The sequence below is a fragment of the Ictalurus punctatus genome, chromosome 14 (assembly GCF_001660625.3).
Source record: "Ictalurus punctatus breed USDA103 chromosome 14, Coco_2.0, whole genome shotgun sequence".
NCBI lineage: Eukaryota > Metazoa > Chordata > Actinopteri > Siluriformes > Ictaluridae > Ictalurus > Ictalurus punctatus.
The window spans coordinates 20,350,541-20,375,085 of NC_030429.2; the positions used below are offsets into that span (position 1 = coordinate 20,350,541).

A 24,545-nucleotide genomic window follows, 5' to 3' on the forward strand; every position below is an offset into this window, starting at 1 on the left:
AGATTTTTTTTTTTCTTCAGTCCCGAATAATTCTCCACTTGGAGCGGTTTGTGACTACGTAACTAAATGAAGACGGCGGTGTTGTAATTTTATATCTTCAGTGAACGGAGGCGAGACCAATCAGACAGCGTTTACAGGAAAATACGTGGAAACGCTCGTGTCTTATTGGCTGACAGTCTCTCAATTCTGCCGAACGCTAGCTCACAGTCAATGTGAGGAAAAATGGATATATGATGATTTTTTTTTAAACAGTAAAGAGGTTGAAACTGAAACACTAACATCCTCTGATGCTGAGCAGGAAAATGAGGTGTGTAAATGTCTATGAGTTCCAGTTTATGGGAACATGATATGAACATGAACATGATATAAGGAATGATAATGTACTTTGCATGGCACTGTAGTAGCTAAACCCATACAGTGATAGCTTAGTTATGCCGCCACTTGGCTAGAACACCAAACTAACCTAGTTAGAAAAGTTTTATATTTTATCGGTCTGATAGTCCTACAAACAGTAACAACACCCGACGCAAGTTTTATGATAAATCCAGCTTTTCCTGATCGTGTCATACAGTGATGCGCTCTAAAATTACTGAAAGAGTTTCACTTTGTAGTGTATTTCTATAGGTTCGACAGGTTTTGAAAGTAACGTGGAAGTAAAGTAATTAGTGATCTGATAACTTTTTACATGCAGTAATCATTAACGTAATCAGAATACAATTTTAAAGTAGTAATTAGTCATCTGTAGTGGATTACGTTTTTGAGTAATTTACCCAACACTGTTAATTACACCCTGAATAGATCAGACATCTAAACTGCTATTATGAAATAAAACTATACTTCCCATATTGTTTACAGCAGGGGGACACACAGTGTAATATGCTTATCATTGTGTACCGAACACTGTAAAGTATACCGTCATTTTTTTAAGTACTGTAAAATTTACAGTAAACATAACATATAATGCAACAAATGGCTGTTTTTTTTTTTTGTTTTTTTTTAAAGCAACTTAGACGTGATGTGGGAAATAGCTGAGCTGATAGTTTAAGAGTCTTGTGCAAAGAAGAAATCGCACGTTGGTGAAGTTGGGATTTTAACACAGCCTTTTGATCTGTAATTCGTATCATGGGAACAGGCGGGTCTATGTGAAGAAAGGTATTCGCTGTACTATACTGTTATATATATATATATATGTAACAAATAAAGTCTTCTCCTTCTTCTTGGTTAGTTGTGGTGGCTCAGTGGTTAAGGCTTTGCGCCTAGATGGGCAGAAATTCTAATGGTTTCCATTATGAACACCATTAAAAATCATCAGCTAACCATTAAAACCATTACCATTATTGGTCCTTAATGGTGTCCACTAGAAAAAAACATCGCACCAACACCAGGAAACAAATTACCAGTGACCGTTATTGTACTGGTTTCCATTAAAATCAATACAATTCCCACTATAACCATTACCATTATTGGTCCTTAATGGTATCCACTAGAAAAAAACATCGCACCAACACCAGGAAACAAATTACCAGTGACCATTATTGTACTGGTTTCCATTCAAATCAATACAATTCCCACTATAACCATTACCATTATTGGTCCTTAATGGTATCCACTAGAAAAAAACATCGCACCAACACCAGGCAACAAATTACCAGTGACCATTATTGTACTGGTTTCCATTAAAATCAATACAATTCCCACTATAACCATTACCATTATTGGTCCTTAATGGTATCCACTAGAAAAAAACATCGCACCAACACCAGGAAACAAATTACCAGTGACCATTATTGTACTGGTTTCCATTAAAATCAATACAATTCCCACTATAACCATTACCATTATTGGTCCTTAACGGTATCCACTAGAAAAAAACATCGCACCAACACCAGGCAACAAATTACCAGTGACCATTAATGTACTGGTTTCCATTAAAATCAATACAATTCCCACTATAACATTACCACTATTGGTCCTTAATGGTATCCACTAGAAAAAAACATCGCACCAACACCAGGCAACAAATTACCAGTGACCATTATTGTACTGGTTTCCATTAAAATCAATACAATTCCCACTATAACCATTACATATTCTATCACGGTTTCAGTTTTTTGTTTTGTTTTACTGTAAATATGATGTGTTTTTAAGCTGTTTGGTGTAAATTCAGCATTACTTTACAGGCAATACTGTAAGTCTAGGTGTACTATAGTAAACAAGTGCTGTAGTATTATGTAAGTAAGTGCACTTTGGGACGTAGAACAATAACAGCGTCGGGTTAAAACAATAAAATATGGTGTTTTAACTGTTTTAATTTGAATATTGAGGCTGTTTTGACATACTACACTGTCCTGCCATTCATTATCCGTGTTATTCATCCACTTTACACGCCACGTAGCCACCAGCCCTAATAAAAACGAGCAAGGACTAACGACATGAACACTTCCAGATAGTTTAGTCAGGGGACAAATATATATAAATATATATACAGTATATGCGGACATGACAGTATGGGAGACTAGACTACATTATGGACAACAATGAAAACTTTAACAGACCAGTGTAACATTATAGTCAGTAATACTACTACTAATACTACTACTACTAATAATAATAATAATAATAAGCCGGCGGCTTACCCAGCTTTAACCGCAGCACGAGCCCATCATTTCACTCCAGCTCGTGAGCTCTTCACTCCGGTAAAACCGGCTTCGAAATGCGAGGAAGTTTGTTCAGAGTTCTTTATCCGGTGAACGCTGCAGAAATGAAACACTCAGACCGATATAAATTATGAACGACGGGTAGCAGTCTCACTCGTGCCTGTTGCTACTGCCTTGACTCCGCTGTGCTTCTTGAAGAGCGATGGGGGCGTGGCTAACCAACCGCACCACTGAAGGGAGGGCGGGTCTTTGAACACTATCCCCGCCCCTTAAATGTGCATTCCTGTTCATTCCTGCTCCATGTCATGTCACCGTGCATTCCTGTTATTTTTTACAGTAGGTTATTGGATACATATAGTTGGAGAATAAGACATAATCCAGTACATTTGTCTGAGGGAGCATACAACTGAGTAGAAGGGAGTTTATGGGGCTTGGACAAGGACACAACCATGGCAGCATTGGCTGTGCTGGGATTTGAACACACAACCTTCTGAGCTGTACTTCAAAGCCTTGATGACTGGACAAAAACATTAGATATATTACTATGCATTGCATTTTCTGGTATTTACCGGTAAACCAGTGCACTGCTCTGACTGACAAATGGTATACAGTACAACCCTGTAAAATAATACAACAGTATTTTGCTGTAATATCGATACGGTCAATTTACAGCAGTTTTATTTCTTTATTTATATATTTATGTTCTACACTAATAGTTCCAAAATCATACACGACCCTGCTAAAGAGTCAATTAAACAGCATTCCTCCTGTGGCACGAGCTACTTAGTGTGCTAGTGTGCATTTTGGACTTGTCTTAATTCCACATTAACACACTGGTCTAAAGTGTTTCGACCTTGCGTAAAGATCTATGAAAGGTAATAGTATCATTCGATTCATATGTTAGTAAGCAGCTATTAATACATGCGGATGTAATTAAAAGAACTCGTCGATATACAGAATCTGTTCATATTGTGCATGTGAACACCGTGTAATTGTGTAACCCACTCTATGACCTTATTATGGTGATACAGACTGAACTGGCAACCCGGAACACGTTTTATCATAAATAAAGCGTACAACACAACAACTTATATGTGAAGAAAAGAGTTAATGAGAAATAATCACAAAATAATAACAAACTAATAATAACACACACACACACACACACACACACACACACACACACACACACACACACACACACTTGGCTGGCAAGATACTCATGGTCTTCATATTGTGTATCTGAGATGCTTTTCTGTTTAGCACGGTTTTAAAGAGTGGGTATTTGGTACTGGGGCCAATCTCCATTTCCACCCACAGAATCGCAGCTACTAGGTGCTTTTTCCATCATTCCGTGTAAACGCTAGAAACCTAAAAACTGCCATGTGTAAAAAATCCCTGGAGATCATCAGTTTCTGAAACACTCAAACCAGCCCATATGCCCCAAACAATCATGCCACGGTTAAAGTCAACGACATCATGTTTCCCCATACTGACGTGTTCCTAATAAAGTGGTAGGTGAAAACTATTGACTGAAAACGTCGTTTCTCTACCTGAACCAGCAATTTGAAGATTCTTTTTTGTCGTTGTTGTTTTAATATATGTTACGTGGCATGATTATATAATTAATCAGTAATACCTGAGGTGACTGTGCTTTATCATTCAGTCCCTGCAATGTTCCTTCCACTCCTACAGCTCTTACTGTGTTTCTCCTGTGACTCTGTCTCAGTTGTGCATAAAGCTGTTTGAGTGTCAGTTCTGTCGGTTAAAAAATAAGATTAAGTATGATTTTATATGAGTAATCATTGTAGATGTTAAAGAAATTTAAAATGGCACACAAAAGAGCCATTCAGCACTCAAACAAGTGTTTGAATACTCAGGGGTCTATATAAATCCTTGAGGAATCCGTTTCCCTTATTAGAGTGTACTGATAAGAAAAGGAGGATTTGGCCTTTGTGAGTCAATCTGAGAGCTAGAGCAGGGAAAACGATCAGATGTGCAGGGTAGGGAGCGTCAGGATCAGGGTTTTAGATTACAGAGCAGAAATATTAAGTCTTAATCAGAGGCTTGTAAACGTTTTATGCAGAAAATGAAATGATAAACCTACTGCTTAACAAGCAAAGATAATGCTCGCCATAGCCGCTGGTAGTGCAGAGGAGTGGTCCACATGCCTGCTGCTTCACTTTAAAGCACAGAGGAGCACATGCTCCGAATTTGTTTCAAGCCTGTGCCTTTTGTCTTAAGCACCATGTTTAGGACATAATCTAGGAAATTATGAATTTTGAATGTAAAAGATTGTGGAAGTGGAAATAAAGAGTTCATACAAGCATGTAGTGTGAACTTGGGTAACGTGGGACACCCAAGATCTGGTTCTGGTAGCGTGTGATCAAAATTCCATGACCTCATGGATGTGATGTCACAGGAGTGTGGGGTAAGGGTCAAGGCAAATAAACAGGAACCAAGAGCAAAGTAAAATGGATGATATTAGGTTTCACCAACTTTGACCTTAAGGCTTTAAAACCGTCCTTAAAAAAAAAAGTAGGCTTAGTTGGGAATAAAATATTTGCACCCCATACTAATATAATAAAGTGCAATTTCATTTTTTTAAAATTATTATTACTGAATTTTGAGGTTTGATTGTGATATTTCAGAAAACCCTAACGTGTTGTTTTAATATAATTAAATGAGTTCAAAACTAAAAAAAAATGCCCCAGAGTACCTGAATTCACCCATCGCTCTTGGTTCACTCTACCACCATTTGGTGAGTAAATACTATAATAAATGGAGTTAATATGCCTAATCATCATCATCATCCCTTTTAAAGACAGTGAAATTATTATTCTGTCCCGATTCCACTGAAAGAACAGGTGTCTTGTCATTCTTGCAAGATTATTCCCAACGTACTCCCAGAACCGCTTGTGACTTCCTCCTCTTCAGTCTCATGCACAGTCTCCGTGGCAACGGCTAAGTTAGTCACAGCCTCGTTGGCCTGAGGCTCTCATTCTCCTGCTGGTCACCTGATATCCAGAGAACCGGCTTACAGCATGTCGAAGTAGATCTCGTCACTGTGATTTCTTTAGTGATGTTAACTGTTGCTCAAACATGAGAGACTCACTGCTTCTGACTCACTGAGTCAATGTTACTCAAAAGCAAGCACAGATCCTTCCTGTAAACAAGGATCTGCACTACAATATCACCCTTATTAACCTAAAGAATAGGATATAGATCAAGCCACTGCTTGGGAATTCATGGGAATATTAAAACTGACCAATTTCTTTTAGTCACTCAGATTACTGCGGGCTGTATCAGAGAGATGGACACAGCCAGATGCTGAGCGCTGATGCTCAAGCAGGTTTGGAGCCTGGAGACACGCAGGTGAGAGACTATTTTATAGTTTCTCTTTTATTTATTTATAGGACAAGGAAGATTTGGACTGCATATGAGGAGGTACATGGGAATAAAACAGTATGAAATTACACGCGTGTTTCTTTTTGTGAAGATAATGTCTTGTAGATGGCCAGCTTTGTGTGTGCTAACTTGGAGTGTGTGGGTGTGTGTGTGGTTAAAGTGTGTGTGGGTGTGTGTGTGTGAGTGTGTGTGGTTAAATGATACAAGCAAGGCTTGCCTTGGTAAATTAACCTTGATCCTGCATGGTGGGACTATTTCCAGCTCCATATGAACTGTGCCAGAAAAATTAAGAATCATCCAGGGCACTGATTGGTCGATTGCACTAACTCATTTCTCCACTGGCACAAAAATCTTCAGGCGTTCTCATTCACTTACCAACCTTAATGTCTTCATGGCTAATAATGGCTTCCCAGCGAAGTAAAAGCAGCCATCTTTAACTTGCACTATACACTTTGCTTGTGCTCTACATAGAGTACAACATAACGGAACTGTACAGACTCTAGATAGTGTATAGTCATGTATAATGCAGAACATTGCCGCTGTAAAAATGAACCCATGCTCCTTGTGTTATTATTGTTTTTTAACATAGTCATTGATAAAGTTTGCATTCAAAATGGTTATCCTAGTATATTGCAACACTTGGCTGTATTTGGGTATAACAATGGTTTGACAACCAAGTTTTGAACTGAACAAGGACATACTGTTTTGTAGTACTGAAATACAGCGGAGAGCCATAATCCACTTACATGGCTGCGTAACAATTCCCTCAGTAGTTTGAGCAAAGGATAAAGAGTTTAAAGCAGAGTGAAATGAGAGAACGGCCAATTAAGGTACATAATTAGATTTCAGGGACTATCAGGGTTGCACTTCAAATGAGTTTTAAAGACATACAATTTCTAGGTACGTTACAAACATGGGATTTATTAGGAAAAAGATGCATACTGAAGACACAAAAGATGTACACTTGAGGATAAAAGGCGCCGTTTAGGAGCCTAATGGTGTGGAAGAAAGAATCTAATGAGATGCCATGTGAGGAATCCTGACAATTTGGCAGCACAAGAAGTGAAAGCTTTCTGGATGCAGGTAGAGATGTAACAGCTCCACATAGAGTACCGTACACCCAGTCTCGGAAGATTACAGTGGATTGCCTCACACCTCTGGGGGTTGGCGGTTCGAATCGAATGTGCAGAGCTCGCATGTTCTCCCCCGTTTCGGGGGTTTCCTTCAGGAACTTCTGGAGTGTGTGAATGCGTGCCCTGTGACGGATTGGCACCCTGCTTTGTGCCCCAAGTTTTCCAAATTCCCTGGGATACATTTACACTTACATGTATGGCATTTGGCAGACGCCCTTATCCTCATCTCATTTATACAACTGAGCAGTTGAGGGTTAAGGGCCTTGCTTGCTCAAGGACCCAGCAATGGCAGCTTGGAAGTGCTGGGATTTCAACTCCCGAACTTCCGGTCAGTAGCCCAACGTCTTAAGCACTGACCCCACTGATAGGCTCCATTCTCGCCCATGTAGGATAAGTGGTGAACGGAAAACGGACGGATGGACTTCTACATTATCGACTCCGTACAAGAACCTTTTATATTTCCAAACATCAGCTCTCCAGCACAAAACTGAATGTTAACGAAAACTGTTTGCACGTCAGTAAAGAAAGCAGCACGTTACGTTAGAGACCACATTTCAGCCAACACAGTGAAGGCCGCTGGGTTTTGCTGCAAAAATAAGAAGCGAGTGCGACAAAGGATCCAGAAGGACTGGTTCTGCAAGACGCTCAGTAGAACTTATAAACACAGTATTACTTATAAAACGGCACACGTTATACCCATTAAAGCAATATTTCATCACACCAAATATTGACTTTGTTTCATTTATTAGTTTACTTCTCTTTATAGTATTTTTATGTAATGTAGAAACATTTAAATTTCTTTTTTTTTTTTTTTTTTTTCTTTTAAGACATCCTTGCTCGACAGCATCTCTTTGCATGTGCCTAAGACTTTTGCACAGAACTGAATGTTCATGAAAATCTGATACGTCTCAGTAAATCAGGAAGGATGGAGAGAAATGTCCCCGATACGGGATCTTTCTCCTTATCCTGGGATGCTAAACATAGATTTTAAAAAGTCTTAGGAGTCTCATGGATAGAGTCCCTAATGTTGGCACTTAAAAGCCTCTCAAGCAAAGGCTGAGTAAAAGGTTATAAAAGTCTGTAGGAGAATTATAGCAACATTAACTATCTGCCAGACTGTGCAAAGTCTAATTAGAGAATAAATACAGCTCCCGGTGTGCAGCTGTTGTGCATCATTTCCTGAGATAAATATGGCACTTGAACGGGTGAAGTAAAATGTTAAAAGCCTGAAAGCATAGCTTTCGGTGAAGCAAGGGGGAAGCAAAGACGTACATTTCGTCTCCGTCAGAGGAAGTGGTCTTCATCCAGTATAGCAGTGTTTATTGCTCGTTAGTTTGATCGACACATTTATTCTTTACAGTAAAAGCTTTTTTTTTTTTTTTTAAACCAACCTGGAAAATGATCTAGAACCCAGAAGAGTTCATTTTTTTTTTATTAGAGTATTATGAACGTGAAAGAGAAGCTTTAAACATTCAAGGTGGAGGATATCAGTCATAAGCCCTAGAATCATGGCATCACATTCCTGCCATGCATGAGCTATTTGACGCACTATGAGATGGTAGATCATACGTGCTGATATTATTTTCAATCTTTTATCAGGGCAATCATGTGTGAAAATATGACCATGTTGATGGTGTTGATCACATTTTATTGTATTAATATTGACCATTTACATTCCGATAAAACATTTACTTTGCTTTTAAATGTATTTACAACTTAGTAACACTCAGTATTGTACATTTACATCGTTCGGCTTTTTAAAAAAAAATTATTATCCGAAACGACTCACAAGTGAGACAGAATACAGTCCAGGTCTCGAGCTGAGCAGGTGAGGGTTACGGGCACAGCAGTGATTCTGAGTGTTTTTTTTTTTTTTTTTTAAGGGAATTAAGAGTAAAATAATACAATGCTCCATCATAACTGACCTAAAATGGAAAAAAGTACAGATGAGGCAGAGCTACAGGAGTGATTGTCTCATAAAAAGATTTATTTTCTGCCTAAATGTACAAAGGCAAGTTAGAATATTGTATAAAAAAAAACAACAACAAAAAAAAAAAAAAAACAAAAGACATGTGGCAATGTACACTTTACATACGACAACCCCAGGAAAACAGTGAGGGATAGAGGCAGAGAAAGAACGATGCAGAGCTCAGAGACGGAGGAAGAGGGACAGACGGGATTACAAGAGAAATGCATCCAAACGTAGAAATCAACAAAAGCTGTAAACATCTTTCTTTCAAGTACCAATAACTGAGAATGGAGGGGGAACCACGGGTGTGACAATTTGTAGGACCAAATATATCAGGAAGTAGAAACTGGGGAGGGGAAAGAAAAAAAAAAAAGAAAAAAAAAAAAGACAAAAACAAACCCAAACTAAAACACACATCGTCCTCATGTCAAGGACCACACGGGACCAGGCATAGTAGCACCGTATGAGACAAATGTGAACACCTGCGACGTTTCAAAACAAAACTGACTGACTTACCTCACTCAGGGTAAACGAGTACTGAAACTGCCTCAAAAATAACTTATTACAAGAGCTTTTTAATCACCAGACAGCACGTTAACTGGTTAAATGATCAAAGATAAAACAGTTACTACTACTTATGTAAAACCTCTTCGCCCAAATGCCCAAGGGATCTCTTCTGCTAATGCAAAGTCCAGGTCTTTCTGGAAATTGGTACAGTTTGGATTTGGGTATGGGGAAAACAGACATACCCCAGCTTTAAAGAAAAAAAAACCCCAACAACTTCTAATCTGAGAGTGTTTAAGATTAAAAAGAAAGTGCTCCCCAAATCACCTGTGTAATCTGCCCAGCAAGTCCGACAGAAATCCAGCTGTCCTGATTCAGCCGCACAGTCCAGAAACCTCGGAAGAAAACGTGAAGTTGGAATGCGGCTCCGTTTCTGAGCCCGCGTATCTGTTAGTGTTTAAGGTAGGACTAAGTGATTACGTAGAGACAGTGCGTCCCGTTATAATCGTTCCATTATATGCTCAATATCATTTTTTGTTTAGTGTGGAATAAACCTCTTCCTGTGTCGATGGCGTATCGTAAACCCCCCCCCCCAAAAAAAAAAAAAAAAAAACAAATTCACCTGCCTTGCTGTAATGACGTGCATCTTACGGAAGCGGGTAAGAGTCGTACAGGGAACCGGTTTCACCCGGGTCCAGATTTACATTCCTCACTCATCTTTCCTGCTTAATCGTACTGACATAACTATATAATATGCTTTAAGGGGAATAACTGGCTTAATACGTAAAAGGATTAACCATGTGGCCCCTTGAAAAAATGGGTAAAAATGGCACTAGGGCAAATTTGATGGGAGTAGGAATTGAGAGCATCTCCGTCGTAAAACTGACCTGTATTTATTTACTGTATGTTAGCACAAACTTGGACAAAAGTCCTTTAATATAGCTCACCACAGCTGGCGTTCGTATATTACGTAAACACCCGGGACAGCCCAACTGAAACCGAACACTGAGTGGTGACATGCTTAGCAAACATGGGATCACGAGTGGGAGGGGAAAAGAAAAAAAAAAAAGAGAGAAAGAGAAAGAGAGATGGGGGGGGGGGGGGGGGGGCAAGCTGGAAATGTAATATATAACACTTCAATTATAAAGCCGTTACACCAGCTACATATTCATATTATATCAACAATAGTAGAAAAAAGGCTAACAGACCAAAAAAAAAACAAAAAAAAACAAAAAACAAAAGAGTAGGAAAATCCAATAGCATCCAACAACCTCTTTAAAATAATTCCTCTGTACAATATATACAGAAAGCACATCGTGAGTGCATGTGTGAGAGAGCGGGGTTGGTAGCAACAGGAAGTGAGGCAAACGTGCACAGCTTGCCTCCATGTCGGTGTAGGTTAATATTTTTCTAGTGCTATACTGCACCACGCAGATACACATGACGGAGTGGGAAGGAGAGGGACCTGGGGGCTAAGAACTGCGGCTCCGATAGTGAACACGGACAAAAAGCACACGTACTCCACTGTCAGCTATACAATAATTCTACACATCGACGTATACGGAGAAATCTGTGCCGAGTACCGACCCGACTACGGACCTCACATAGTGGGTCTAGTGTTGCCTGTTTAGCCACGGCACACAGACGTGAATATCCCATACAGACTTCCTGCGTTCGTGAGGGTACTTCCCCCAGGTCTTACACTCTGGTCATGCAGTTTGGCATGAGACTCTCAAGCAGCAGCATCGTGAACAACAGCGTGGGTGTGTTCGACTGGTTTATGACCAGGCCGTGTGGTTTGGAAAATGTCTGGGTCGATCCCATGTCACACGGGCACATGCGCTTCGTCACAGAAAGACCGTCTCAGTTAGAGAAGCCGGGCCACGGTGAAGCTCCTATAACGATAAGAGAACGAATGCCTTCCTCCTAGCAGGGCCACTCTGAGGTGCTGGTTGTGCTGCCACAAAGGAAGGCACTACTCCGGTCCAGCCTACTAGCAGAGAACGCAGTCGAGATGTCTCCCCCGCCCCCCCTTCCCCCTTACAAATGGAGTTCTTTGCAGCATGTTGGAGCACCTATCTAAAGCAGCCGGAGGTCAGTAGTCCCAAAAAGAGCAGGTGTAAATGGCGCTGGAGTAAGGTGGAGCCCCTTGGAGGAAATCCATCTGCTAGTGCTCGTAGCCGGTATAGCGTTCGATGCAAACAGGCTGATGGGAAAGGACAGGTGTGCAGAGGTCTCTTTGTCTCCTAAAAACAATAACGTGCTGATCGACACAGGCTGATTAGAAGAGAGAGTGGTGTTGTGAATGTCTTAACAAAACTACACTTGTGTGAACTCCTGTTAGCAGATGTCAAACTTTCCTAACAGGAACTGTAGTATATCCCCTGAATCTAAACCGGATGAAAGAGGTGAGCATCAATAGCTTGCATAGAGTCCAGCCGGTGTTTGTGTCTGGACAAGAAATGAGAAAAACCACGAGGATGGCGATTGTTCTCGTTCTCACCCTTAAAAACAGAAAGCAAAAAAAAAAAAAAAAAGAGAGGAAATATCCATCAATTTGTGTCTCCTTGGGGCACTTGAGTAACAGTTCCGTCAAGTTTTTCCTCAAGACCCAGACTGGTAAACAAAGCGAAGTAGTCACATGACGTTTCCATGCTGCCCATTTCCTGCTTCCTCTGTCCCTCATGTTCCTGAAATTCAAGGGTTTTTTCTTTGTTTTTTTAAAGAGCTTCCACATCATGACTCTGTGCAGAAGGCGCCGTGGCTCATCCCTCATGAGTACCTCATTAGTGTGACAGAGGGGACGTGTGACCGAGCTCTTCCAGAGGGGCATAGGGCTGGGGCGATACTGGCAACCCACATCCATCTCCAACGATGGAGGTCAAAGACACCGGGATATCCGGAAAGAACAAACAAACAAAACCAAAAAAATAATTCAGGAACACCATTGAACTGATGTCGTAAAAAGTCCACACTCTTCCCTCATGTGATCTCATCACATGGCTGCAGGCAAGCTTGAGGTCCACAAGTCACCATCTGGAGGTGCTGGAGCAATATATAGGGAACAGTACTGACATGGTCATGTGTGCCTACAAGAAATACAAAAGACAGACTTATTACAACAAGAAAATAAATAAATAAATAAATAAATACATAAAGCTCTTAAATTGTTCTGATTTACTGTCTTCAAGAAACAAGGATTTATTCCACTAGAGGGCAACACAGACTGCATACTACTACCACTCGTTGTAGGATAGGCATCCATGCTGTAGTTCAGAATTTAGAAACCACAGAGAAGATGATCTTACCATCCTCACCTCCGTGCAGGGGGGTAGAGCGAAGGGCCAGAGGCTTGCTGACTCGCAACGATAGCTGATGACGAAGGGGAAACAAAGGGGGGGGGGGGGGGGGTTTCATTTGTCAGGAATCAAAGTAGACTTGTTTGGAAAAATAAATATCTCAACAGTAGTGAGGACCTTGGGCTGCATCACCCGAAACCTGTTTTAAATACCGCAAACTTTTTTTCTATACTGAGCAATAAATTACTTGATGTGGTTTCACAAAGACAACGTGATAAACACTTTCACCCTCATCAAGAAACGCCGATTCTATAAACATCCGAATTACAAGTGCTCCAATCCCTACATGCACAAACACTTTTTATGATTTCGCATGACCAGTAAATACAAAAAAAAAAAAAAAAAAAAAAAAAAAAAAAAAACCTAAACAAAACAAAATTCTAGGGGATATTCAACTCCCCATATCTCTCGAAAAAGTGTCTGCTATAAGGATTTATCAATGTGAAATGTTTTCATAAACTTTAAGGCCACTCTAAGATGGCCAAGAACCCAATATATTCAAATGTTTAATTAGTACGTTTCAAAACGGTCACGTGATCGGCGTGATTTCCTAAAACCACTCAAATCGTCAATTTCTCTTTTGCATCGCAACATTCTCCTAGTGAGCAATCTGAAAATACGTATGTACAGAACAGATGGTGATGACGGCACAACGATCCTCTACACAAGCAAATTCTTTACTCACTCACCGGGGGCATAAGACAGATCGTACTGTCCGGAGATAAGAGAGTAGCCCAGGTGGTGATGGGAAGGCATTATTCTCTGCGAGGGGGAGGATCGTGGTCGGTCACCTTCTCGCTCTCTTTCGCCTCCACCTCGCTCTCTGTCATGAGATGCTTTGTCACCCACCGTGGGCGATTTGCTCTTGTACTGGCTTGCGTGTTGATGCAGGATATCCAAGGCTTTAGAATCCGAAGCCGATTTGCCAGTCACTGTCGGACTGGCACGAGCTTTATCGCTTTCATCACCTGGTGAAATCTTAGTGCTGTACGGTGAAAATGAGTAACCTGCTGGCAGGTAGGACCCTGTAAAGAGGTAAAACATGCACCATTAACATTGGGTAGAACTGTGGAGATTTTTCTTACTGAAAAATTAGGAAGGCTACACGTGTCCAAACCCGTCAGTCTGTTACTATCTTACCTGGGTAGTTCTGCATCATCACAGACGGCATCCCTCTGTATCCTGGGTGACCCGGGTCATAACCCTGGCTGTAGGGGTACCCATGCATGTATGGCATATAAGACTGGTGTTGAGGCAGAGCTGAAGAGAACTGCATATGTGCTCTGGGGTCTTTACTGATCCCTCTGTGCTCGTCAGAGGCTGTCGAGGTCCGTGGCTCAATCCCGTCTTTGCCCTCTTCTTTAGGAGTATCTCTGTGACGAGATCTCTCCTCTTTAATTTTCCTGTCTCGCTCTCGATCTCGCTCTCGCTCTCTGTCCCTGTCTCGATCTCTATCTCGTTCTCGCTCTCGTTCTTCCTTCCACCTCTCCTCGTCTAGCTGTTTCTGCGCTTCGGGGTACTTGCTGGGGTAAACATAGGGCCATAGTCGAGAATCAGGCTCCTGGAAGAAGAAAAAAAATGACTTTAGGATCTCTTTTCCAGAGTACATAAAGAAAATGAATTACACTGAGGAAAAAAACAAACAAACAAATAAAACCCCTCAAGATTTTTCTCACCTGTCTGTACATGTACATGGCCTGTTCCATGGCTGATGGCCTTCCAGAGTCAATACTGGGTTTCTGCTCCTCTTTTCCGTGGTGTCCACCTTCACTCAGTTTCATCTTTAGCCCTTCTGGCGGCTGGGCCGATGGCTTCCCATCTTCCGCCTTTGGGATAATGACTGATTTGGCTGGCTCAGAGGTCAGCTCTTTGGGCTTGCTCTGGGGTGAGGGCTTACCGAGGTCAGAGAGGCTTGGTGCTTTAGACAAAGTTGGAGGAACTGATGCCTTTTGTTTCCACTCCTCTGACTTGACAGAAACGTCCCTGTCCTTCTGAACAGCCTCGGATTTTTTCTCTCCCACTCTGTGTTGCTCGGCAGCCTGCCTCTGCCGTTCCTCGCACTGCTGCCTGTAGGCTGGATTAGTGTTCATCAAATGATTATGATAAGCCTGGTCTGGCGAATACCCATAGGCATAGGCGTATTGATTATAGTACAGAGGCTGCATATACATATTAGACCGCTGCTGGATGACAGACGGCTGTTGTTGCTGTTGACTAGGCGTGCTAATATCCGTCTTGCGATCCTCAGGCTGTTCGGATTTGCCTTTTTCGTCCCCTACGTCCGTCTCTTCTTCTTTCTTGACTTTCACAGCGCCATCCTGCAACAGTACACCAGTATTTGAGACCCCTGGACTGGGATTTGGATTGGCATAGTTAGGTGAGTAGTATGTCTCATAGTTGGGATAGTAGGGAGACTCTTTGTTTGGAGGCTGCGTGGCAAAAAGAGCCTTTTTAGCACCTTCTCTGGGTGCCTGATCCTCGGACTTTACCTTCACACCTTCCACTTTGCCCTCGCCGTCTTCACCAGCATCTGAAATGTCAGAGTAGGCTGGGCTGTTGGTTTTCACTGAGGAGTTATCTGCTCCATTTTGGGTGACTACATGGAGTGGGGTGAGAGGTTGTGGCATTCCTCCACTGTCTATCCGACTGGCTACACCAATTGATGGACTGGGAGCGTTATCAGTAAAGCTATAGATTTTATCAGCTTCAGCCTTGATACTGGCCAAGCGACTCTGGTGGGGATCTGTTGAACCGTTGAGCAGGCAATCACTCTTGCTGCCTGGGTCTGAGGATTCAGAGTAAGGACTTTTTCCTTCCTCTGACTTCCCTCCCTTTCCAGGGGCTTTTGGACTGTCGCCCTCCTTTGCACCCTCCTTCTTTTTCTTGTCTTTTTTCTTTTTGTCCTTGGAACCACTTAAAGCTGGGTTCATAGAAGGGTCTCCACTTACTACAGGCTTAGGCTGGATGGCTTTCAGCTGTGGGCTTTTGGGAACGGACTGTACCACTGTGCTCATGCTCATAGAGGAACTAGAGTTTGGTGCAGGGAAGCTTGACGCTTGCAAGCCATAGAGTTGTTGTGGTATGGATGGTACGATCGCTCTTGCAGACTTTACAGCCTTCTGAGAAAGCTTATCTGCTTTGGAACCAGATTTCTTAGCCTTGTCTAAACTTTTCTTATCATCAATGCCATCGTTGCTAGCCTCGTCTGTCAGACATGGGCCATCTTCGCAGCCATCTAAATGCAGTCCAGAATCGTGGTCAGCCTCAGCCTTCTTTTTGCTGGACTGTTTGGAGGCATACTTGCCCGATGACGGTGATGGGCTCTGAGCATCAAACCCTCTGCCTTTTGGGGTAACTGAGCGGGCTGGAGAAACGCAGCCTTTCTGAGAAATGGAGGCTCCATTGCAGCTGCCTGGTTCTGGATGCAAAGTAGAATCCTCCCCATATTCACTGTCCCCATCCATTTCCAGTTTGATATCATCATCATTGTGGGCACGGGCCTGGTGGTACTTCAGCCCATTTATGTGCTTGTATTTCTTGTTGCAGTTGGGATGCGGGCAGTCAATAAGCACTGGGGAGGGGCAACTGCGATCTAGAGAAGGGGGCAGGGGCTCTGCTTTGATAATGGGGATGGGAAGGACGGCATGAGGCATTCCACTGTTCGAGCTGGTGCGCATACGCTTACTACCTTTGGTGTCCTCTGAGCTAGAATTTGGCTCCATGTCTGAGGCAGGCTTGCTCTTGCGTTTGTTTATAGATGATGGGCTGGCCTTGATGTCCTCGGTATTACTATTGGGTGGCGTACGGCGCTCCGAAGAGTTCTGACTGCCCCGTCGTCCTTTGCTGTTGGATGCTGCTCGTGTCTTGCTGCTATTGCTCCCCTTGTTGTCAGAGGAGTTGCTATTCTCATTCACTGGAGTGTTGCTATTGGGTCTCATTCTTTTCCCCCTGCCTCGTCCGTTTTTTATCTCCATATCACTTGTGGGTGACTCACAAAATCTGAGAGAACAAGAAGAGAAATGATCAGCTTGGAGAAAACGTCACTTTGCGACAATGTCACCAACAATGGTTATAATTCACAGGTTACTCATCAAACCATCTGAACAAAGAAGATCGGTTTTGTTACCAGAGTAACATGCTGAATTCTCTGGCTAAATTTTCATGTACCATACAGGACACGACTAGTAATGCGAGGGCACTCGGTGGAATAGCCTCTTCTCTGAATCATCTCCATTTTGATTCAGGAAGTGCCACTTTGGCAGCCCCAGGTGAGATGTGCAGAGGGTTTTTTTATCCTCTTGTTATCCCTGATCTTGACAGCGGTGCTTGTTGTGACAGATGGCGCACTGCAGCATTAGGCTATGGTGACCTGTCCACTGTTTAGATATGTGGTGATAACATCCTCTAACAGACAGGGCATAAGCTTGGGCAAAAAAACAAACCAAAAAAAAAAAAAAACAGCGAGGGAGCTCATTCGAATTGCCAGTCTCATTCTTTTTGCTGGCTCAGAGAAAACAAAACAAAACAAAACAAAAGCAGTGGGAAAATACCCACAAAGCTGTATAGTTTTCCTGCATCTAGAAATACAGGAACAGGTATTTATACCGAAGCAGAGTTCAGTGAGGTTGTCTACACTATATCTTATCATTGGCTGATATCAAGTTCTATGGAAATGCCCTTTTCTAGAGTTCTCCTAACTAATTCTGGCGGACATCTTACTAAACCGTATACAATGATGAAAAATGCACTGAGAGCCATAGTCTGTACAGGGCTATTAAGAGGAATAACTTCATCAAACCTTTGATACACTGTAAGTATGAACCTGAAAAGTAGGTCAAACTTGAACGTACAAAGCGCTCGGACTCAATAAAGGCAGGATCAAAAACGGTGAAATCCTAACATGCTGAAAGCTTCAGCTTTGATGCTTTGGATCAATGACGAGGAGAAAGGGGAAAAAAAAAAAGAAAAAAAAAAAAAAAATCAATTCCACCCTGATGTTGCATTTCAAAAGCACATAGTTCTGAGACATCAACCTCTGACAGAATGCTGAAAAGACGCCCTGCCACACACACGCTGGCATTGCCTGCCCTCTCTCGCTGCAGTAATGACATTAATTGCACATATTATTTTTGTTATGCATTTTTCATCGTTCCTCTAATGATATTCCATCATGTGTTTCGTTACCGTGGAGGGGCCCAGTCATGTCTGGTGCAGTCGAGAAGAGTGCCCACATAGGTTTTATTCCTCCAGGTGACATTCACAACCAGCATACCTGCAACACAAAACACACAATAAACTTAAATAATACGAAGGTGCAGAATATCCCCGAAACTCAATCGAGACCTTAACCGACAGTTCCTGCTTTTATAAAATACGACGTCTCGTGCACGTTTTGAATCTGAAAATGCCCGACACATTGTTTTATATTCAGGATGCGCACATCGTTGTCTCAGTATGAGAAGCACATACTCCACTCGGGTCCATTTCTCATTTAGTACTGAGCGGCTACACAGCATACACTAGCAGAAGAAGAAGAAGAAGAAAAAAAAGCAACCAGCCATTAGTATGCTAGCAAGAGATGGAGCGAGTGAAGGAGAGAACTCTGGTCGGAAAATGTCCTCTACCTGACATTGCTGCAGCTCGGAAAAGCCTGTATTTTTGCATTAGGCAGGAAACACCTGAAGCATGTAAAAGAGTTTCCCTGTTCCCGAGCGCCTGAGTAGAAATGGTCTCTCCAGTGATTTGTACATTATACTGCTGACACCGATGTTTGCACACAGGGCAAGCGACAGCGATAAAGTCTTTGGTGGGAGGGGAAAAAAAAAACAGGAATCTATGAATGTAAAATTGGGGAGAGAGGGAAAAAAAAAAGGGTGGGAGATGATGTCAGCCATGTTTACTCGTGCATACTTAACACAAGGGGGCAGCAGCCGTCACTATTACACGTCGATTTCTGAACACTGTGTCATATTTCTCGACATCCTATTTCTTTCCTGACACGGAGGGGACCTGCAGACGTTCAAACACCATGTGACCGACCTTGATACAATCTCAGAAATCTCCCCTTGCTGCTTTGACATGGTTTATAGTATATGCGTGGTTGAAATAACTGCTTTAGAAGCAGAAAGGTCCTGCACAAAAAGACATGAACAAGCTGCTTTTGAACAGCTTATCTAAAGCGTGCCAGGAAACAGAATCGCTTTGCTCTCACAAAGCAGCAGACCAAACCGTCCACCGTTCGGCTCAGCCTTTCGTACCACGTTTCCTTGACAACCAGAAATGTCTGAGCGCCGTTCCGACGAACCTCATTCCGGTTTCAGTGAAACGAGTGGGAAAATTGAACTGCTTGAATCACGCAGGCGAAAGGACGCCGTTGTTAATTCGCCTGCGTGAAGCAGACACACACAGAGAGAACACATTACATCTGCAAACAATTAGCATGACATCAGATGTTGCTGGAGCAGTAACTGTTAGTACTGAAATGATACCCGGGACCACCTACCAGGCAAGGTGCGAGAAAAAGTAAGCGGGCTGCCAATTCCGTGTCATTTCCGAAAGCGAAATGGTATTTCCAGCGGGACACAAGTCATGAGCTGAAACTTCATGGCTCATAAACGAAGGCAGAGTCTGAGCCAAGGCATTTTAGAGCTTTTTAGGACTAAAGTCCATTTCAGAGCCCATTAAAAGCCACTCAAACTGTTCCAAAACAATCCCGTAGCATAAAGGCAGGGAAAAGTCTGTGTGCTTCCAGAAACAACATGGACTGCTATATGGGTGTACAGTCAGATTGTGAATACCGGGGTGTCCGCATCAACCTTTTGAGTTTTTTTTTTTTTAAATAGCTTTCGCAGACCGTGACCTCTGTGTCAGCCATACCCTTAGGGGTAACCAGAGTCCGAGTCATCTGCTTTAACATGACGCTTGCACTACAGGGCAGAAGTGCTACGACCTGCAGCAGACTAATTCATAAGTCAAGAGGGAGCACAACAGGCCTCTCAGCTTTCATGCCAGAAAACACCACCCTCCTATCTCTCTCTCTCACTCATCCATGTAGAGGAGAGTTGAAGCTTTGCTGTTGTGCTGCACTGCTGTCGAATCGCGTTCCTCTTGGCTCTGATTTCCACGGTGAATACTCTAAGTGCCGAATCTCTACATGATCAAACCAGCTCGGCCCTGACGCCTGGTTTTGTTGTTGTTTTTTTTGTTTTTTTTTTAAACACGCGTATACATGTACATACTCAGCCTTAAGCCACAGTTTCTTTCACAAAGAGATCCAAAACGAATAATACAGGAAGTGCATAAGGGTCCCTACGACAATACACCACGCTCCCTCTCTCTCTCTCTCTCCACTACAGGCATTCTCTGACTGTCAGTGTTAAGCAGTCAGTTGAATGAATAAGTTTCCATGCAGGTTTCGACACATTAGGAGTGTTTTCTTCACAGGAGATGACTGAGACAACAAGGTGGGGATTGGGGGCGTTGGCTGCTGGCAGCATGCAAGACAGTGAGATGTTAAACAAACCTCGGCTTCCCATCTGCTCACGATGCAGTCGTTTGCTCTCCTTTAAAAACAGCCCAATCATTAACAAAGCTTGAACTCTTTCCTTGTCTCTCCAGGGAGCAAAGCCCGAGGGCAGTTGGTTCCCCTTATCTGAGGACATTCTTAAGACATCACACATTTCCTTGCTCTTCGGCACGAGGAGCCTGTTAAAAACTTTTGCAATCGATGTAACTGTGGAAATTGTCATCGGCCAGAAGAACCATTTAGAACTAACTCAGCGACCCGAAATGAAATATGATCTTTACAGTTCTCACTGTTAAAATTCCCAGCTTCATACCTTGTTGTTTTCGATTACGTTACACTCAAAAATTGATCCGCTCTACATGTGTGTATTTAACAAAAAATACATGAGAGGGGAAAGAAAAAAACAAAACAAAAAAAAAACCAAACCACTCTCAGAACCTAACCGTTTCTCAAACTGCAACGAAATACGGCGCATTTATGATTCTCAGACGCCTCGTTTCATTCAAGAAATCTGTTTTTCAGAACACGAAATGGGCGAGCACACTTGCTTAGTAAATCCCAGTGTGGAGAGTAGCTCTTTGTGCAAGTGTCGGCTGTTTTTCACGCTTGCGGTGTGGGACTCTCCACGGCTGTTTTGCATACCTCTGTGCAGCCTGGCTGCCAAGAACAGCAAATTGGTGCAGCAGACAAGCCCGAACGTAGACAAAGCTTAGGCGCAGGGCTCAGAGAAGAACTAACCAACACACAGCATTTGGCAGCAGGCAAAGCTTTTCTCATCTTCCTTCCTTCAAAAGGACACGTAGCATTCTTTTTATACAAATGTTTATACGAGTGTTTAGACAAGTGCTTCATGTGTCCTCATTAAGAAGCCAGTTCACAAGTCCCGTATAATTCTACTACTCCATTAATAACCGATAGTGCTCAAAGTGCCTATTCTTAAAATTCTTCAAAGAGAAAGAAAGAAAATAAGGAGTTTGGAGGTTAACTAATGGCTGTTTTGAAGCCCTCTTGAAACCAGTCTAGTCACACTTGTCACTACAGTAACTCATGCTGGAACGGAAGCGTCTGCCTCTTCCAGCGTATTAGACCAGAGTCCTAAAATTCCACCCACTACCCCTGCACCTCTGAGCAACAAAGAGGGCCACCTCAATCCCCATGGGGCCTTTAGTTCATCTTCCCCCTGAACCCCCATCAAAGAATACCTTAATGGCAACAAAGACCTGACAACTGACGAGCACCATAGAAAAACAGGGGCAGGTGCCTCCCTCCTCCCTGCCTGGGTCACCGGTTCAATTTTCCCACTGAAGAGCTGCATTAATGGGCAAGCAAACCCTCTTTAATCTCCCCCCTGGGGGATAAGTTCTGCAGGACTGGGGCCCACAGGCATTGACCTTGTGCCTCAAGCACATTCTCATTTAACTTGTCTTTTGGTCTAGTTCTCCCTTTCACCAGTAGACATTCAATCAGGATAAGGTAATTGGGGGGAAAAAAAGCCACCTACACGCATGTTAGGAGAGGCATCACCTGCGAGCATCTTTCGTTTACAAATCGCCTTGAAACCCGAGCTTTGAGAATGACGCGTTCTAGGATGACAGAAATAAATCAGACGGTCTGCAAACGCCTCTAGAGACATGGCTGGTCAATTCTGGAATATTCGTAATGAGACGGCAAACAAAACCCGACCATTTCAAAGTGGTCAGCTATTTAATAGCAATGTCTTAAAGCCTAGAATCTATAAGTAGAGCCCCATATGCTCATTACAGGCAAAAAGAGAAAAGCTGGTGGTAAGAGATGTGAATTTTATAAGGTTTGATCTTCCAACCTGCTCACTCTGGTGGCTGCCTCTTCTGATTATACGGGTCATACAACCAAGGTGAGCATGTCCCCTGGGAACAAGAGGGGATGGGAAGGAAGCGGGAGGGAGGCTGAAAGCCTCTCTTTTGTAATAACCGTACTGGTGATTTAGCACAGCTGAGTAGCTTGTGGTCAATGGAAGTGCTGACAAATGCACCGCACCCCCAGGCCATTTTCTTTGGACTTCTACAGGAAGCAGTATGGAAGTCCCATAAACCCCAATGTGAGGTGAGAAAGTAGGCAGATCTCAGAACTGAAACAGTAACACTACAACCTCACATTTAGAGTCGATTTGTCTAGTTGGCAATCCTTCAGTACGTTGACGCAAAAACCAAAACACGCACGAGAGTTAAACATCGTGAACTCACGCCGGTCTTTAACGTTAAAGAAAAAGAGATGTTAAGATGACCTTCGTGTAAAATCTAAGCGTTTTCAGTTCGGATGTAATCCGACAAAATACAAGCGAACACGCAAGGCAAGGGCAATGTTTCTTTTCTTTCGCTTCAGAAATATGATCAGAGCTACGATTCGGTAAAAAAGTGTCGTTTTCAAGATTACAATACAGACGAGTTCAGTACGGGCGAGCGGTAGCTTCTGCTCGGTAGATCTGGTTTCCGTCCGCCGTGCACGTGTGGAGGGTAACGTGCTTGGAACGGAGCTCGAGCAGCTGCTTAAACGAGGATCGATGAAGACGGAAACGGCGATTCATTAATAAAAGCAGGGAAAATAATTATTACTTCGTGCAGGCATTCTTTGAGCAAGACCAGATTCCAGACAAACGTACTGCTGCTTAAATTCTTCTCGAAGTATACGACGTGTGCTGGATCGCATCAGACTATCGGAGGGTGTCCGTGTTTATGACGCACTGTGCTAAGTTGCTATTGCAATTAGCTTCGCAAATCACGGACAAGAACCTCCACAGGAACATTCACAAGGAAATCAGTTTTGACTGACACCGCACTACACCCTTCACGCGCCGAAGCTTGCGGCCTGAAAACTGTCCGAAAGACATACACCCGGAGGATCCGAGACGCCTACTACTATGACAATGATACCTATTTTAACGCTCTTATTTCTTTGAAGGATGAAAGACTTGTATGTTTTCTTGATAATTACTCATCTTTTTGAATAAAGGTGCACGGCATGGCTCGGAGCCGTGTGCGAGACGCTGTTTATTTGAAACAGGAATTGGTTACAGACTTCAGACTGTGTGAGCTGTGGATGGAAAAAGATCCCTCCTCATGATTAGCAGCATTGACCCAGTTCTGTTATTAAAACACCAGGAACCCAGAAGTCTGTTCAACTTCTAAATTGCGTATGTGGAAAAATACATGTGCGAACGACTGCTATTAATGACTTCTTCGAAATGTATAGGTAAATCTGTTTGAATCACTCTGCAGCGACGATTTCTTGCAGCATTCTGATGTAATGCATCAGTTCATGCAAGAGCTCGGTAGGAACTACTCGGTAACCCAAACAGCCACCGTCTGAAACCGTGAAATAGTCAAACAACTGGTGTGGCTACGCGTAATAAACGAAATAAATAAATAAAACCCTCTACATTACGGTTGTCACACAAACTTGTCCACATGATAACCAGAACAAAATGGACACCAATCATCCTTCAGGAGAAGCAATTCTGATCCACATTAGATTTGCTTGAAAACAAAAGGACTCTAAAAAGCAGCCTTTGCTTGAGCAGGTCTTTCATCAGGGCGCTGGCACAAAATCGTTGGCACAGCCCTCACCGCCTCAGCCAGAGAGCAACGCGCCAGCCTGCAATGGGGAAGGATTTTCTGGGGCGACACTTCAGCAGCAATAAACTTTCAGAGGATTTGGAGCTGACATTTCCAACTGTCAGCATGTGGTGCCTGTGTGAGCTGAAGCTCTGCTGGCCCAACCCCAGGGTCACTGCAGTATCACCGACAAGAGATTTGTGTCCTTATGCCACCTTCAAAAAATACCACTCCTTTTTATTCTCTCCAAGTGCATCTCGCTTTCTTTATGCTGCTCTCAAATCAACGTCTTCTCTTTCTTGTCATCCTTCAGCCTCTCAGTCCCGCTGCTTTCAGCAAATCCTCTCGTCACTATTGTGGCTCCCAGTGTGACCATGGGGAGCTGTCAAGCATCCTGGGC

The 24,545-nt window shown here is 42.8% G+C and overlaps 2 protein-coding genes across 3 annotated transcripts in view; both read right to left on the reverse strand.

Annotated features, from left to right (window-relative positions):
- Positions 1-2,858, reverse strand: part of LOC108274709 (GRAM domain-containing protein 2A) — a 36,653-nt gene extending 33,795 nt beyond the window's left edge. The window contains exon 1 of the mRNA XM_017484991.3: positions 2,637-2,858. The gene's annotated coding sequence lies outside the window, so the exon portion shown is untranslated. The remainder of the gene's footprint in view (positions 1-2,636) is intronic.
- Positions 2,859-9,164: 6,306 nt separating this feature from the next.
- znf609a (zinc finger protein 609a) overlaps positions 9,165-24,545 on the reverse strand; it is a 125,370-nt gene continuing 109,989 nt past the window's right edge. The window contains exons 4-9 of one of the 2 annotated variants that reach the window (XM_017485962.3): positions 18,215-18,302; positions 14,707-17,029; positions 14,171-14,591; positions 13,720-14,055; positions 12,989-13,043; positions 9,165-12,760 (exon numbers count right to left, since the gene is read on the reverse strand). In XM_017485962.3, coding sequence (XP_017341451.1) covers positions 12,751-12,760; positions 12,989-13,043; positions 13,720-14,055; positions 14,171-14,591; positions 14,707-17,029; positions 18,215-18,302 — 3,233 coding nt within the window. In that variant the 3' untranslated portion in view covers positions 9,165-12,750. Of the gene's footprint in view, positions 12,761-12,979; positions 13,044-13,719; positions 14,056-14,170; positions 14,592-14,706; positions 17,030-18,214; positions 18,303-24,545 lie in introns of both variants that reach the window. The other variant, XM_017485964.3, reaches the window with a different exon arrangement.